At 37.0% G+C, this 17,128-nt stretch overlaps 1 protein-coding gene and 1 long non-coding RNA gene across 3 annotated transcripts in view; one reads left to right on the top strand and one right to left on the bottom strand.

Moving 5' to 3' along the window:
• FAP (fibroblast activation protein alpha) overlaps window positions 1–3,914 on the top strand; it is a 74,306-nt gene extending 70,392 nt beyond the window's left edge. For both annotated transcript variants that reach the window (XM_063790525.1, XM_016949952.4), the window contains 4 exons: window positions 817–881; window positions 1,382–1,454; window positions 1,719–1,792; window positions 3,520–3,914. In XM_063790525.1, coding sequence (XP_063646595.1) covers window positions 817–881; window positions 1,382–1,454; window positions 1,719–1,792; window positions 3,520–3,621 — 314 coding nt within the window. In that variant the 3' untranslated portion in view covers window positions 3,622–3,914. The remainder of the gene's footprint in view (window positions 1–816; window positions 882–1,381; window positions 1,455–1,718; window positions 1,793–3,519) is intronic.
• LOC104005239 (uncharacterized) overlaps window positions 1–14,885 on the bottom strand; it is a 56,228-nt gene extending 41,343 nt beyond the window's left edge. The window contains exons 1-3 of the long non-coding RNA XR_001716268.3: window positions 14,693–14,885; window positions 12,672–12,803; window positions 11,464–11,565 (exon numbers count right to left, since the gene is read on the bottom strand). This is a non-coding gene — a long non-coding RNA (uncharacterized LOC104005239). The remainder of the gene's footprint in view (window positions 1–11,463; window positions 11,566–12,671; window positions 12,804–14,692) is intronic.
• Between the last annotated feature and the right edge of the window lie 2,243 nt (window positions 14,886–17,128).

Genomic DNA, 17,128 nt, shown 5'->3' with positions numbered 1-17,128 from the left:
TCTTTAAAATCAGAGCTAACTCTGTTTTTGCAGGCACACAGCTACAGCATAATTGGCTTTTAAGCACATCTTCTGCACGGTCAGGCCAGAGGCCAAGCAGTTCACCTCCACGCCATAGTTAGCAATTGCCAGTTCCATTGCTCCAGAAATCAAAGAAACAAAAACTTTGTTGGAGAAATACTCCTGTTTGTGCCTGTTTTTATCATTACATCAATGCAGGATGATTATTTGGAAGGAACTCTAATAATTATACAAAATAACTCTAATAATTTTACAAAAATTAGCTTCATCAGATTCTCTCCTCTATATTGGGGCAGAAATAAAACAATTGTGACTTGTAGGGGATCTTGATTAAGAAAAAAAGTGTGTGCATCTATGTACGTGTGTAGGGGGAATAGATTTGAGGGACATATTTTCATCCCAGATGAAATAAGACACCAGTAAAAGTCCTAAAGATGGCTGGATTTGTGACTTTCTTTAAAATATATTGAGACCATTCTACAGGTCATTCCTACTTCAACATTCTTCCCTAGGAGGGTAGAAGTGAAAAATATTAAGAATAGTCATAGAAAGAAATGTTTAGATGCTCCTGTTTCCATAATCTCTTCCTTCATACTTCTCTAGCTCTATTGAGGCTAATTGCAGAGATGACACATATTCTTTGAGGCCAACCATTATAGCAAAGTAAAGCAAGAATTTACCTCAAGAGCTCAAGATGGGAAAATTGAGAAACAGTTATTAAACTAGAAGGTCTTGTTGGTTAATGAAATGACATTCATCACATGCAAACAATGCATATTCTCATATATTTTATAGCGTCTGTCTACACAGAGAGATTCATGGGTCTCCCAACAAAGGATGATAATCTTGAGCACTATAAAGTAAGTGTTTCCATTTTATTTAGGTTAATAGTTAATTTCTAATATGCTAATAACTTAAAAGCAGTAGTTCAGAATTTACAGTTTTAATTCTGGGCCCCCAAGCAAATATCATCTTTTGTTAATTGCAAAACACATCACTAGAAAGGGTTTTACTCCTTTTGGATTCTGTTCTTTCTTTTCCCATCCTCCCTTCCCTAACCTCTCTTTTCCCAATCTTCCTCCCCACCCCCAACCCCTACACAGCTTGAGCGGGCATCATTTATGCCTAAGGTCTCACTCATATGTAACATATGACACATAAACTTTCAGTTTTTCAAACTAAGAATCAGATGGAAGTAATGCAAATGATGATGAAAATGTGTTGCTCTGACTCTTAAATATTTATCAAGCAAAGCAATACATAATTTCAGTATTGGTGCTAAGTCCATTGCACAATGATTTAGCTAGTTTTCTATTAGAACTTGCAGCAACTAAAATGTTAATTTTTTTCTCTTTTCCAGAATTCAACTGTGATGGCAAGAGCAGAATATTTCAGAAATGTAGACTATCTTCTCATCCACGGAACAGCAGATGGTGAGGTTTAAGCAAGACTCTTACACATAAAAATACTGAGCCAGCATCACTTTGTTTAAGAAACATTAAGCATCCTTCTATGCCTATGCTCAGGGTCAGTACCTAAGAGTCAGGGACATTTCCATATCTGAGTGTGATTACTCACTGCTGACAATGTCAAATGCATGACTAGATAATTGTTGGTGTTCATTTCCAGGCAGTACATTGTCACTCTATGCTTTCTGGTATTTAGCAGCACTTTAACTCTCTCTCTCTTTGTTGCAGATAATGTGCACTTTCAAAACTCAGCACAGATTGCTAAAGCTCTGGTTAATGCACAAGTGGATTTCCAGGCAATGGTACATAATTTTGTTTTACTCATGTTCATGGCCTTAGACCCTCAAGCTAAAAGGAGGGGTTCATATTTTTATTTTTTTTAACTTTTAAAGTAAAATCTGACAAAGAGGCTGCAGGATAGAGTAGGCAGAACATTAGCAAATGAATCTTGGATCTTTCTTTAACTACTGAAGGACCCGAGGCAAACCAGATCACCTCTCGTGTTCCCAGTTGAGTCATGTAAAATAAAGGAGTTCACAAGATTAAATGATCTTCTAGTTCAAACATCCAGTTGTTCTGAAATCCTATGTGAATAAGTGCAATTATATGCTTAGAGTCCCTGCAAAACCTGAGCATCCTTAAACAGCTAGAAGATTCTGTTTGTTCAGTAAGAAGCAGTTGCAGAATGTCATCACAAACCTCCAAGGCTCCCTGAAATCATATGGCTCCATTTGGGGTTAGAGAACTTTTCACCTATGTATTCTCATCCCCTGGCATACACCTGGCTTATCACAGATGCTCAGCTTCTTACTGAGTGAATGAATGAATTAGCTAAATGTAAAATCCAGGTTGCTTGAGGAATGAGAAATGGAACCAGAAAAGAAAAGAAAGTGAAAGCCAAAGTTGGGGGCGGGGCGGCATTCTTGGTAGCTACCTTTTCCTCTCACAAATGCTCCCTCAATTGCTTAAGTTGAACAAGAACCCCGAAAAGGAGACCCCCATCTTTTCAACATTTGTTTTTAAAAAATGTACTGACTGGGAAAGAAATGGGGGAGGGGGTATAAGAAGAAGTTGGTTAAGGGGTACAAAAGACAGAAAAAAATAAGTTCTAGTATTTGAAAGTACAGTAGGGAAATTATGGTCAATGATAATTGATTGTATACTTCAAAATAGCTGGAAGAGAAGAATTATAATTTTCCCAACATAAAAGGAAATTTGTTTGAGGTGATGGGTATTTCAGTTATCTTGATTTGATCATTACACATTGTATTCAGCTATCAAAATATCACTGTACCCCCAAAAGATACACAACTATTATATATCAAATTTTTAAAAATATACAAAGAGGGAGGTGAGCTTTTTCTGACCTTTTTTATTGTGATCCCCAAAGTAAATTCAACTTAGTAAATATATTATTACATCGTGACCACTGCTACCTTTATTCAGTGAAAGCAATAATCTTAGTGGCATCTCTCCAAGAGTGAAGTTTAAAGTTAAAATACTATCTTTCACTTTTTAAAAATGCTATTTTTAACTCCTATAAAGGGTATTTATGGCTATATATGAATACATTATATTGTGGATTTTCTGCAACAGAGAGGAATTAGATTCACAGGCTGAAAGCCTCATGGAATTTTTGAGCTACAAGGAATCTTAGGGAAAATCAACTCCAACCCCTTTGTTTTTCAAATGAAGAAACCAGACTCCAAAGAAGCAAAATTAACAGACCCAGTGCATCACTTCTGGCAACTCTGATTCCTGATCCTGATCTTCCAGGATGCTGGATGATGCGAGATCTCAGCCACTGAGATCTAAAATATGTTTAAAGCATGTGAAACAGTAGTGGAGGTTAACGAAAGCTCTTCCTGCTGTAAATATTTACATGTAAGCTATTTTACTTATTTGAGTGTTCTTAGGTACAGTTTCCCCATAATAGAAAGATTATCAGGTCCTGAGAGCACAAAAAAGTCCAAGCTAAATGCATTTGATGACTGCAGGAATAAAACAAGCTTCTTTCTTTGTGTTTCAGTGGTACTCTGACCAGAACCACGGCTTATCCGGCCTGTCCACGAACCACTTATACACCCACATGACCCACTTCCTAAAGCAGTGTTTCTCTTTGTCAGACTAAAAACGATGCAGATGCAAGCCTGTATCAGAATCTGAAAACTATATAAACCCCTCAGACAGTTTGCTTGTTTTATTTTTTATGTTGTAAAATGCTAGTATAAACAAACAAATTAATGTTGTTCTAAAGGCTGTTAAAAAAAAGACGAGGACTCAGAAGTTCAAGCTAAATATTGTTTACATTTTCTGGTACTCTGTGAAAGAAGAGAAAAGGGAGTCATGCATTTTGCTTTGGACACAGTGTTTTATCACCTGTTCATTTGAAGAAAAATAATAAAGTCAGAAGTTCAAGTGCTATTGTGTTGTCTGTATTCATTGATTTCAGGTTCCAGGTTTTATCACAGAAAGAGGTGTTTGTGCAAAGCAAGTGCATGAATAACATTAGGGTGGTCATGGAGGAGAAGAATCTAGAAGTGGTTTTGGATTTCTGTCATGAGAACTCCAAATACTGGAACCAACAGCTCAGAGTAGGCAAAAGCATTGTTCAGAAAATGCAAGTGAATCACGTTTGAGATGTTTGCACTCTATGCTGTCCCTCCAAGAAATGTTTATTACATTTCTCCCAGAAGATTTCTTCAACATTGCCAAAAGCATTTGATAAAGATAAAGTCAGACTTTTGAATTCAGACTCCTTTTAAAAAAATGCTTCTAATTTGGAAGTGTTCCTATTTTGAATCCATTTTTAGAATTAGTAATGGTAACTGCTTTCAGATTGCTAACCCATAACCAAATCAAACCAAACAAAAATAAATAAGTAAATAAAATGACATCAATAGCTAGAGAGGAAAATTTTATATCTATGAGGTTTTTCTGGGGTCTTAGTTCTACATTATAAAGTTCATATTGAAAAAAATAGCTGTAATGCCTACAGTCCTAAAGCAATGCATTGCCAGTTACTACCACCTTCAGTTAGAAACTACTGGTGACCTGCCATCTCTGTGATTGCCTCAGAATTAAAAGATCCATACCAGGTCACCAGAAGATATTTACTGAATGAATGTTGGAAGTATCCACCACACTGCTGTCTAAGGGACTTTTCATTGTGTAATCCCCAGCACTGGATTGCCCTGGGTAATTTCTCCCCATCCCTAGCTTGATACCTTCTTTCCAGTTGCAGGTTGAATCCCCTCATGCCTTATACCCAGAAGAACCAATCCTGGCCTGGAACATTACAGCAGGAAGACCACAAAGAGCACAAATGCAGTCTTCTCTAGAGTTTTCTGACTTTTTCCAATCCAGCATTGTTTCCACTTCAGCTTTCTGAAAACATTGCCCCTAACTCAGGCCACATAGCTCCACCTCACACATCAGGAAGGGATGTTCTGTGGTGGTCAGGAATTCTGGACAACACCTTCCCAGATTCAGGACTGGCCACAGCCCCTCTTTTCTTCCTCCATGCAATGGCTGTTGCCCTGAGGACCAGAGTAAGCTACCACCTTCTCTCTCTGTTCTGCACACAGCAGCCTCTGAAGCAAGCCCAAGAGATTTTCTCATAGTTTTCTCATCATTCACTCTCTCCATCTAGGGAGAGAAAAATAACCAGTCATTTTCTAATACTCTATCTAGGGATACCACAGGGTCATTACAAATAGAAAGAACAAAAATCTTATTTCTCCAACTTATTTTCTGCCTTTGTGACATTTGCAAAACTGGATTCTAATATTGATCTGCAGTAAGTTGTCTCCAGCCTCAGGCCTTTGCTCCCACTGCCACAGAGGGAACTGCTGAGACAAAACTAATAGTGTCATTTTCCCACTTAGAACCCTTCGATGATTCTCCGTTGCCTAAAAAATAATATTCAAAATCAGCATGACAGAGAGAGCCCTTGACGATCCGTCCCCATGCATATTTTCCAAACCCTTTTCCTGACACCAGCTTCTATAGACCCTTAGATTAAAATTAGATAAAATTACAATTCAGCTCTTCAGTCCTACTTGCCACATTTCTCTGCTCAGTAGCCACATGGTTAGTCAGCACCATATTGGACAATGTCGATGTAGAACATTTTCATCATCACAGAAAGTGCTGCTGAACACACTAGTGCTACCTTAGAGAAAATCTTCCTAATGCTACCCTAGAGAAATCTTCACCACCCTTGTCTTGGAATGTGGCATATCACAGAAACTCACCAATTGTTGAATTAATGAATACCTTTGTGTTCATGGAAGATTCAGGTTTTCTACATTACTGTTGATGAAGCCTTTCCTGACCCCCTCAGGTAGAATTTCCCAGGTCTTCCTCAAAACTGTAAATATGTTTTCAGTTATTTATTCATTCATTCATTCAACAAACATCTACTGAGTCTGATTGTATATCAAACACTGTGCGAGACTTTGAGGATGTAGTAAGAGCAAGGCAGCAACTTGCGTGGCAGTTTTTTAAGTGTTCACCTTTCATAAAGCTTTATTAGATTCTTATTTTGTCTAGAAAGATAAAAGGTACATGAAGTACAAAAGGGAGAGATTTTAAGAAAATAATGCCAAGCTAAAAGAAAGATTTAAAAATATCTTGCCTTTTCTATCTTTAGGAAGCTGGAGTATAATAATAATTATCATTTACCACATTTTATTCTTGGATATGAGACATGGAAAAGGGGGTATCCCAATAGCCTAATTAAAGCTACAAAGTATAATTATCCTTCACACATGACAAACAAGATTTTCATTCATTCATTCACTCATTCAGTGACCACAATTGCAAGCCACTATTTTAGGTACTGTAGGTAAGACATCCCCTCAAAAAAAGTCTAGTGTAAGAGGGAAGCCATAAAACAATTAATTTCTAAACACTATTTCAAATTTTAGTCCCACACGGCTGGCCTGAGAGCTATTTTTAAAGGTTTCAAAATTCTAGATGACCATCAAATATTTCTTAGAGTAAATAAGAAAAAAAGCAGCAAGCAAATGAGTATTTGGTTAAATTTAACACAAATGAGAGAACTTTTATTGGAGTTTAAAATTTTTTTTTAAAACCTACCCTTATTTATAAAATGCATTATTTATTTCCTTAAGAAAACATTTATTGAATACCTATGCTGTGCACAGTAGTATTCTGGGTACTGGAGGGGTTACAAAGATGAATATATATGACAATTTCTCCATTTCTAGACTGTATCAGTAAAGGCGACTTAACGAATCTGATTTTCCCAACATTTGAGCATTTTTCAGAAACTGACAGATCTTTATGCAAATGTTGTTGCCAAGCTGTTTGTAATGGTGAAATTATACTTTGACAGTAACTCTTTAAAATATATTAAACCCAGCTAAGGTTTTTTTGGAAATGTTGCCAATTAAGTGACTTTAATGAGCTTCTTGATGGTAATGTAATTAAAATTCAGATGTTCTAATTGTAAAAAAAAAAATAGTTCTGGGAAAGTTAACAGTAAAATAAGCAAATGTAAAATGAATTGGGGCTAATTTAAATGGTGATAATGTGGTCTTCTGAGAAGATTCTACCAAAACAATGCTTTCAATTATGCTGTTTGTAAAGAAGAAAGGAGGCACCTAACAGAGATTTTGAATTTATCCAATAAAGCAGATATTTTGAGTTTATCCAATAAGACAGATTGAAAAATTCTGAACACAGTAAATCATTCTCAGTCTGTGAAGGGGAACTGCTAAAACACTTCCTTGGCATTATGGACAGGTACTTTGACAATTCGAAGTGGAATAATTTTTAATTCAGGAAGAAATAAGTGCTTAGACCTTACCAAGCTATTCATGGGGAAAACGATCTGGCTTCTAGCATAAGCCTCTAATGACCACCTGCTCAGATTACTGGCATGCAATACTAACATGCTGGTCATAAACACTTCTTTTGACACACAGGTAACATCTTTGGCAAGCTAGAACAGTCTGATTTTATTCCATTGGTTTCTAATTAATACTCCATTTTTACTTACTTAAAACATTGTATTGACATATATATTTTAACAGATACTCGTTGGTATAGCATTCCATCTTTTGCTCTGTGGTTATAGAGAATCAGTATTGTGTGAACAAGAGAGAGGTACAATCAAGGTAAGGTCATGCCACAATGGCTTGACAACTCATCTTCCCTCTTTCATATTTACCATTTGTTGACAAGCAAAGATAGGAACATCTTTGTTAGTCACTCATTTTTAGGGTCAGGAACTTTTGTCACTGCTACAGAAGGTGAATTTTTGAAATAAGTGTCGTAATGAAACAGTAGAATATTAAGAAGCAACTTGTATGTTAAAAAAACTACTACCCATTCGCAAAATTAGGCTTGTTATTGAATCATCCTTTTAGATATCTATGAAAACAACAGAACATTTTAGATATGTGATAAAATTTCCTTATACGCCACTGGTACTACACTAAATTTCCAAATTTGAGAAATGATCATTAAAAAGTGAAGATGCTCTAATGTATAAAATGCTTTGTACATACACAGGAAACAATGCTGCTCTCTAATTTCCTTCAGAAGATTAAAGCAATACTTTGCAATGTTATAAATTTCTTTCTTTCAAGTGAAATACAACATAGCTCACTTGTCAATCTTGTAAACAGAACATGTTCACTACAGCTCATTTTAGGGGCAGCACTGTAGTGGGTAAAGGAATGGAAGTTAAAGTGAAACTATCTGGTTTGAATCCCAGTTCAGTAATATATAAGCTATGCAACTTTGATAAATTTTCATAAGTTATCTCTGTTTCAGTTTCCTTATATGTGAAACTGAGATAATAACAGTTCTTACCCCATGGAATTGATTGTTGTTTTAAAGTAGTTATCACTTGTAGAGCAGTGTCTGACACAGTCTTTTGTAGCTGTTTGTTAGATGCATAAAATGAACTACTTTTTAATGGTTATTTTCAATAAACTAATTCTCAAGAAATTAATAGCCTCAGTCAGAAGCCAATAGTTTCTTTCCCATACCATGGAATGTAGTATAAGTGTCCTCGATCATTTATACATAAGTCTTTATTTCTAAAACAAGGTGGCCTTTTAGGAATAACCAATATTGAAGTCGTGCATATCCAAGGAAGTTCATCTTCCTTGGTACTTATCTTAAATGAGTTGTTCATCCTTGTGTCTCACTCAACACCTGTCTAAGGAGTCTAATATTTGATAGCAGTGATTGAAACTCCTTTGAGAAAGACAAACTGCCAGGGCAATGTGTAGTTGAAGGACATGGGCGGTAAATTTACCCACCTTCCTGAGAAGCCTGCAAAGCACCACAGTGGCCGTCCTCTGTGGCCCTGTCTCCACCGCTCTCTCATCACCTATCAAACTACAGCCACCCTGGTCTCATCTGTGGATTTTGTGTAGGCCAAACTTATTTCTGTGCCAGGGCCTGGAACATCTTTTCTCAGCTTTTCACTTGGCTGTCTCCTCATTTGGTTTCAGCTCAGGTGTCATTGCCTCAGAGGGAATTTCCCTGATCATTGGATTTCACATTGCTTCTGCCACAGCCAGAGACTTCCAACCACATTATTTAATCTTGTTTCCTTGATAGCACTTAGAAGCATCAGAAATTCTTTGATTTACGTTTGTGTTGGTTGTTCCCTATTTCTCCCATTCAAGTACAAGCTCCCTCTGAGCAGAGAGCTTGTCTACTTTTTTTCACCTCTCTGCCTCCAGGATCTAGACAGTACCTAGAATAAAGTAGGAGGACCTCAGTCAATATTTGCTGAATGTATCCTCACATTCTGTGGATGAGAGTGCCCATGAAACTGGAATCCTGATGTGTAATCTGGCAGTGGGTACAGATCATGCCCTTTCTGAAACTTAGTATATAATAGGAACTTGCTGTTGTCCTCCTCAAAGCAAAGAGAAAGAAAAATCCCTGAGCAGCAGGTGTCCCGGTCAGGAGAATAAGGTTAGGGAGGACATGAATTTTAGCCAGAGATCTAAAAGAAGTTTGTCTTTGAAACAAAAATAATTTGGATTAGGAAATGGAAACACAGCCTACTTCACTGTCCTAACTTAGATACTTGCTGCCTCTAGATGAATCACCACCGGGACACTGCAGGCTGAGGAGGTTTGGCACAAATGTTCAGCCTGGAAAATGACAAATAAATATCTGGAATGTGATTGATTACTCTAGCAGCTTTTATTTTAAAAACAACACTAGTTTTTAAAAATACATTTTGCTTAATAAGTATGTTTCAAGTACTAGTGGTTTCTTTTACATTATAAAACAAGGATACCCATGCTTATTCTGTTTCTGTCTCCTGATCAGATTATATGTTCAAACCCTGAAAGTTTGGTTGGTTGGTTTGGTTGGTTCTTTTAAATTCAGATTGTATTGTAAACTTGGACTCATGAAAAATAAATCAGTGAAATATCTCTTGTAAAGGCTGTGCATTTTAGATCATATTTTTTAGTTGATCATTCAACATGGGTGAACTGAACTTCCTAGTATCCCATTGATGCAACTGAATGTAGTCCTGTGCACCTGCAAAGTTCCAAACAGATTCAAGAGAACTGAGTTCTAATTCTTGTAATTCGGGCAAGCACCTTCTCTTCCTAAGATTCAATTACTCCCTGCATGCCACAGGTACTGGGCTAGATCCATGGCTTTCAAATCACATTTTGCAAGCCCTAAGAATTCTTCTGTGTCCCATTAGGGCATAGTGCAAAGCAATTCCTGATCCTTAAATCATCTTCCACAATTGGAGGCCTGTAGGTTAAATAATAGGAGTCAATCCTGTGTTTTCATATACTATTTTCTCCCCTGGATCTCAACATCTGCTGGGATTACAGTGGTTTCTCTCAATATGGAGGTCTCATGGATCTCTTTTGAGGTCAGATTTATGGGGTTGGTGTGGGAAATATTTGGTTGGATGGCAACCATAGATCCCTTAGAAACACTAAGGTTGAAGTGTTGTCTCTAACTATTTAGGCAGTAAAAGTGAGGGCAGGGACCCATCATGGCACCTTGTTTGATGGTCATATGATAAAAGTTTATTTTATTTTATTTTATTTTATTGAGACAGAGTTTTGCTGTCATCACCCAGGCTGGAGTGCAATGGCATGATCTCGGCTCACTGCAACCTCCGCCTCCCAGGTTCAATCGATTCTCCTGCCTCAGCCTCCCGAGTAGCTGGGATTACAGGTGCCCACCACCACGCCCAGCTAATTTTTGTATTTTTAGTAGAGACAGGGTTTCACCATGTTGGCCAGGCTGGTCTCAAATCTTGACCTCAAGTGATCCACCTGCCTCGGCCTCCAAAGTGCTGGGATTACAGGAGTGAGTCACCATGCCCGGAAATAACATTTTCAAAGGGATTGCCATCACCCTCACCATCCAACATCTTATTTCATAAAACGTATTTTATATGAGTTAAATTGATAGCTGAAGATCTTGTATTGGATAAATGTAACAGGAGTCTTAGAGTAGAGTTCCCAATCTCAAGAACCACTGAGTCCAGGCAGGTGATCAGAACGAATGAAGCAAACCAAGAAACGGGTCAAGGAGATTCCTGGTAAAATAAGGCTGGGACTCTAATGAGCTGGTGACTGCACTAAAGGGATAACAACTACTGGCTCAAACTGCTGCCACTGGAAATATGTTGTTGCTAGACATTGTGATTTTTGTCAAGAGAAACCGGAAAACTGGATTTTTAAATGGAAATTCCCTCTCAATTTTGAACCCTTGACCACTAATTTATGAGTAAAGGAAACTCATCTGGATGCCAGATTTGGGCTGTGGGTATCAATTTCTATTTTAAGGAATAATTTGATTGCTTTCTTTTGGATGTGAATTGTATACCAGGTGCTCCGTATATATTCTTCCATTTAATTTTTGAAACTCTGTAAATTAGAAATTAAAATATATGTATTTCTGACTAGGAAAATGAGGTTTAAGTTACAGTACTCACCCAAGATTCCATATATCCAGGTCAATTCAATTTCTCCCTGTATGCCAACTGAATTGGCATACAGTTTCTGTACCACAGTGGCAGTGTCTCTTCTCAGGTATTCTAGAAGAAATATGTGGAATGCCTTTTCAGATAGGTTTGTTACCTATTAATGTCATTAATCTAATAATGAATATACAATGGAGTATAAGTAAACACAACCCTAATAGCAGGCCCTTATAAGCCATTATTAGAATTTAAGTACACATAATGAAGTCCCCATTAAGTGACTGCTAAACAAACATTTGAAGGTTGCTTTTGAAGCTGAAGTTTTGTGCCTCCCTCTGTAACTTAATAACTTCCACAGGGTCTACATCTTGTTTCTGGCCCCAGCAAAATTGTGTGCATGTCCAGACAAGCCAATCAATATGGAAATCCAGTTCATGACTGAACTCTAAATGGCCTTGGCTTTCCAGTCTTCCCATGGCCTCTCCTCCACTTGTTGCTGCTGCTTTTTGATGTCTTCTCACCAATGTCATCCCTGCACTGTGTCTTCCCACACTTGCTCTCCTGCCAGCTTCCACACCATGACCATGGAACTACAGATGGGGCAGGGTGGTGGGGGACACTTGCAAGATATCACATAGGGATGGTCCCCAAATTGGCATCGAGTGTGTCATGCCAGCTGCACCCAGGCTGCCAAAGCAGAGGCTCCAGAAATAAGGAACAACGAGTGTGTAAACCTGAGGCTTTATTCCTCTAGATTAAGTCTTTAGAAGAACAAAAAAGTACAATTTAGAAGATTACCGGTAAAATGTCTTTTATGGCCAGGCACAGTGGCTCATGCCTGTAATCCCAGCACTTTGGGAGGCCAAGGCAGGTGGATCACTTGAGATCAGGAGTTCAACACCAGCCTGGCCAACATGGTGAAACCCCATCTCTACTAAAAAAAAAAAACAACAAAAACTAGCCGGGCATGGTGGCACATGCCTGTAATCCCAGCTACTTGGGAGACTGAGGCAGGAGAATCACTTGAACCCGGGAGGTGGAGGTTGTAGTAAGCTGAGATCACGCCATTGCACTCCAGCCTGGGCCACAGAGCGAGACTCTGTCTCAAAAAACAAAAACAAAAATAAAAACAAAAACAAAAACAAAGCCTTTTATGTCTCCCCCCCCCCATTTTTAGTTACTTGCTATCAATTTATGGTTTCAGAGAGTCACACACGTACCTCCAGGTTGCAAAAGCACTTCCAACATATCCGGAGTACTTTCACTATTTACTTTTTCAAGTTACAGTATCAGGAGTCATAAAATATTGTTGACATAATCTTCTTTGATGAAAAAGCCGTGCTCAGTGAAACCTGCTAGAGGAAATCCTACTATCAGTTTCTTGATGTACACTTAGAGCCTTCTGCATGTGTTTTTCTCTTAACAAAAATTAGGAATCTATCACTATCAAAGTATTAAAACTTTATAATAAACTTTATAAATAGCAACTCAATATTCAAATCATCCTTGTGTCATATTTTCCAGAAAGTAAGTAAAGTCATGGAAACTATGAGTGTAATTATTAAAATTTATAATTTATTAAAATGAATAATTTTATCATTAAAATTTTATTCTTTTTTGATAAAGAACTTCATATACATTATATACATATTTGTATATATGTCTCATAGCTATATATACATACATATTTACATATATACAAATATAAACTTATTTGTAGGGTTCAGTTTCCAGAATATATTAAAAACACATACAATTCAACAATAAGAAAACAGACAGCATAATTTCAAAATGGGCAAAGGATTTGAAGAGACATCTCTCCAAAGAAAACATACAAATGTCCAACAAGCACATGAAAAGATGCTCAGCATCCTTGGTCATGAGGATAATACCAATCAAAACCACAATGAAGTATAACTTTATGCCAACAAAAATGGCTATAACAATTCCAGAAAAAAACAAAAAATAAATATTGGCAAGAATGTGGAGAAACTGGAACTCTTGTGCATCGCAGGTGGGAATGTAAAATGCTTCAGCCACTGTGGGAAACACTTTAGCAGCTCCTTAAAAAGTTAAACATAGAATTACCATATAACTCAGCAGTTCCACTCCTACATATATATATATATATATATATATATATATATATATATATATTTAAAAGAATTGAAAAGAGGTACTCAAACAAATGCATGTACAAACATGTTCACAGCAGTATTATTCACCGTAGTCAAAGAGCGGAAATAGCCCAAATGTCCGTCAATGGGTGAATGGATGAACAAATTGTAGTATATACATACAGCAGAATATTATTGCACCATGAAAGTAATGACGTACTGACATGTACTACCACATGGATGAATCTCTAATGCATTGACCCAAAAAGCTATCGTATGATTCAATTTATGTGACATGTTCAGAACACATAAATCCATAGAGACAGAGTTCAAAGTAGTGGTTGCCACTGGATGTGGGGAGAGAGATGTGAGGAGAAACTTCTTATTGAATATGGGTTTTTATTTTGAAATTATGGAATTGTTTTGGTACCTAATAGAGGTGGTGGTTGCACACATAAATGTACTAAATGTCACTTAATCGTTCACTTTAAAAGGATTTATTTTATTATGTAACTGTCACCTCAATAATTTTTTAAAAACTGCTTTTAAAAATTTTATTGGTAATAATTTTCAGAATAAGTAATCCATAATAATTATTGCATTATTCCTAAATTGTAGGAATAATATGATATTCCTACTGATATATCTGATATAAGAGACTAGACTAGTCCAGGATATTAGGCTCTTAGGTGCTTTAGAAAAATCTATTTTGATCCATTGTTGTTGCCAGTAAGAGGAATATTTTTATTCTCAATGAAAGAAAAAAATTAAAATTGAAGTTACACTTATTTTACCCAGTTGCCACTCACACCACTATGTCTCTGTACAAAGCACAGAGGAAACCATAGGATTTACCCCACCCCCGCCACTTATTCCAGATCTACATCTTACACCCCATGAGCACTCAAAACACTTAAACCTGTCATATAAGAAAATCCCTTTTCTGACCCCTACATTTTCATCTTTCAGTTTTCTGCTTAACTGCACTCAGCAGAGCAGCTCTTCCAAGGAGACTTTTTCCAACATCCAGCCTCATCTTGCCTCCTCATTGACGCTCCAATTCAGTCTAGAGGAAACAAAAAGCATAGTCTCTCCTCCTTGCCAAGACCTGCCCCACCACTGACCTCTCGATCTTATGCTCCTTTATTGTCCTCATTGAAATCTGTAGCTGTTGAAAAGGACGAAAAAGTCAATCGTGTGACATATCCAAAATTCGTGGATCTGATTCTTAAAAAACAGAATCTCCACTGTCGCTTTGGAAAGCAGTTGGCAGTTCCTCAAAAAGTTAAACATAGAGTTAGCATATAAGCCAGCGATTCTACTCCTAGGTATTTACCCAAGAGAATTAAAAACATAGTCCAGACAAAAATTTGTGCATGAATGTTCCCAGCAGCATTATTCATAATAGCCCCAAAGTGGAAACCACCCAGATGTCCATTACTGATAGATGGGTAAACTAGATGTGGTAAATAGCATACAATGGAATCATTTCAACCATAAAAAGAATGAAGTACTGATTCCTTCTACAACGTGGATGAACCTTGAGAAGATTGTGCTAAATAAAAGACATTAGACAAAAAAAATTATATGTTGAGTGATCCCATTTATATAAAATACACAGAACAGGCAAATGTGTATACAGAGAAAGTAGATCAGTAGTCAAGCGCTCGGAAAGAGGGCAAGGGGGAGTGACTGCTGATGAGTATGGGGTTTCTATTATGGGTGATGAAAAAGTTCTGAAATTAGATAACGGTAATGGTGACATAGCATTCTGAACATACTAAAAACTACTGAATCATACATTTTTTAAAAACTAAGCCCAAAAATACTTCCATCATCAACTGTTTAGCATTTAGATGTCTTGCTATCTTAGCTATCTGGAAGTTCTGAATAGATTTAGACAGCAGTCAAAGCTGATTTGAGGAGATTTTGCAAGTCCTCCCAGGACTACTTTGCAAAGCCTTACTCTAGAAAGGTTACAAAGTAGTGGGGTCCTGTATTCGGACCCAGATATGGCTTTAAGCAACTTGGTTGCCTGTTCTAAGCCCCTGTCTTGTTATTTGTAAAATGAAGGCAAAAATATTAAACTCGTTATGTATTTTGAGTATTAGAGAATAATATACTCAGCTTTGGCTTTAGTACATATTCAGGAAATGGTAGCTACTTCTATTCTTAGGCGGCTTGATCCTCATTTCTGAATTGTAAAAAATACTGGCTGTCATATTATTATTTTTAAATCTGTTGCCTACAATTAAATCTGTTATGAATTCCAGGTGAGAAATCAAAAAAGTAATGAACTAATCAGTAGTTGAAGCTATGTGCTAACCAATGGAAGGAATGACTATTACACTTTACCCCAGGTGTTTGGTCAAATGTGTCTCTGAATTTATAATTTTTACTTGATTCTTTTCATCAATGTCAACTGTCTTCAACAATACATTTATTAGAACAAGTGTCCATAAAAACATTAGAGGCAAATTGATGCTTAATAAATCAAATACATTCTTAAGATATTATTTGCATCACCTTTTTTTCCGCTATGAGTTTTGCCCATTATTTGTGGGGAAAGAATGCAAACAAACTGGGAAGCCGAGGAGGGCAGATCATGAGGTCAGGAGATCGAGACAATCCTTGCTAACACGATGAAACCCCGCCTCTACTAAAAATACAAAAAATTTAGCCTGGCTTGGTGGCTGGTGCCTGTAGTCCCAGCTACTCGGGATGCTGAGGCAGGAGAATGGCGCGAACCCGGGAGGCGGAGCTTGCAGTGAGCCGAGATCACGCCACTGCACTCCAGCCTGGGCGACAGAATAAGACTCCGTCTCAAAAATAAATAAATAAATAAATAAGCAAACAAAGGTGTAAAAGCCATGATCTTCTACCTCTAGAGTTTTGTTGATAAGTATTTATGGAGAAGAATGCTGGCAATCATGGACTAGACATACAACAAAAAAAGGGAGACTCTATCTTTCTTCAGCCTTAGAAAGGACTTATGGTTAGTCGACTGTGCTTTATGAGGAGAAAAGAATTTTTATTAAGATGGAAGTGAAAAGTCAGTTTTTACATATTCTGACAACATGGCAACAAAGAAATGATTTACCTTTCAGTAAGAGCCAGGACTAGAACGCAGATATGAAATACTTCTGGCCATAGAAATGTTTCTGACTGCAGAAATAAATTATTTTGGTCATTTATTGCAAAATGGAAATGTAGAAATTTATTCTCCAGGTTTGAAAAATAAAGTAGCCAAACAATGAATTGTAATACATTAAATAAATCTCTGCTTTAAAATAGGGTAATAGCTTAGATGGCTTTATGAATTATCCTCCCGTCTATGGTTATATCATTTCAATTTCCCCAGAAAACTGGGCATATCTTGATAATACATCTGATAAAATACAAATTGGCAATACTGAGTAAGTTTCAGGCAGGGGGCAAGTCTTACTACAAGGTATAATGAACAAGAAAAAGTATTTATAACTCAGGTTTGCATTCTCTACATTTTCTTAGTATATAGACTCCAAATTTTAAATTTTCTAATGGCTGAAGTTACTTCCTTT

Source organism: Pan troglodytes, chromosome 13, assembly GCF_028858775.2.
Source record: "Pan troglodytes isolate AG18354 chromosome 13, NHGRI_mPanTro3-v2.0_pri, whole genome shotgun sequence".
In the NCBI taxonomy this organism is placed as follows: domain Eukaryota; kingdom Metazoa; phylum Chordata; class Mammalia; order Primates; family Hominidae; genus Pan; species Pan troglodytes.
The sequence above is the reverse complement of the archived record's forward strand: the minus strand, read 5'-3'. Positions and strand labels throughout refer to the sequence as shown.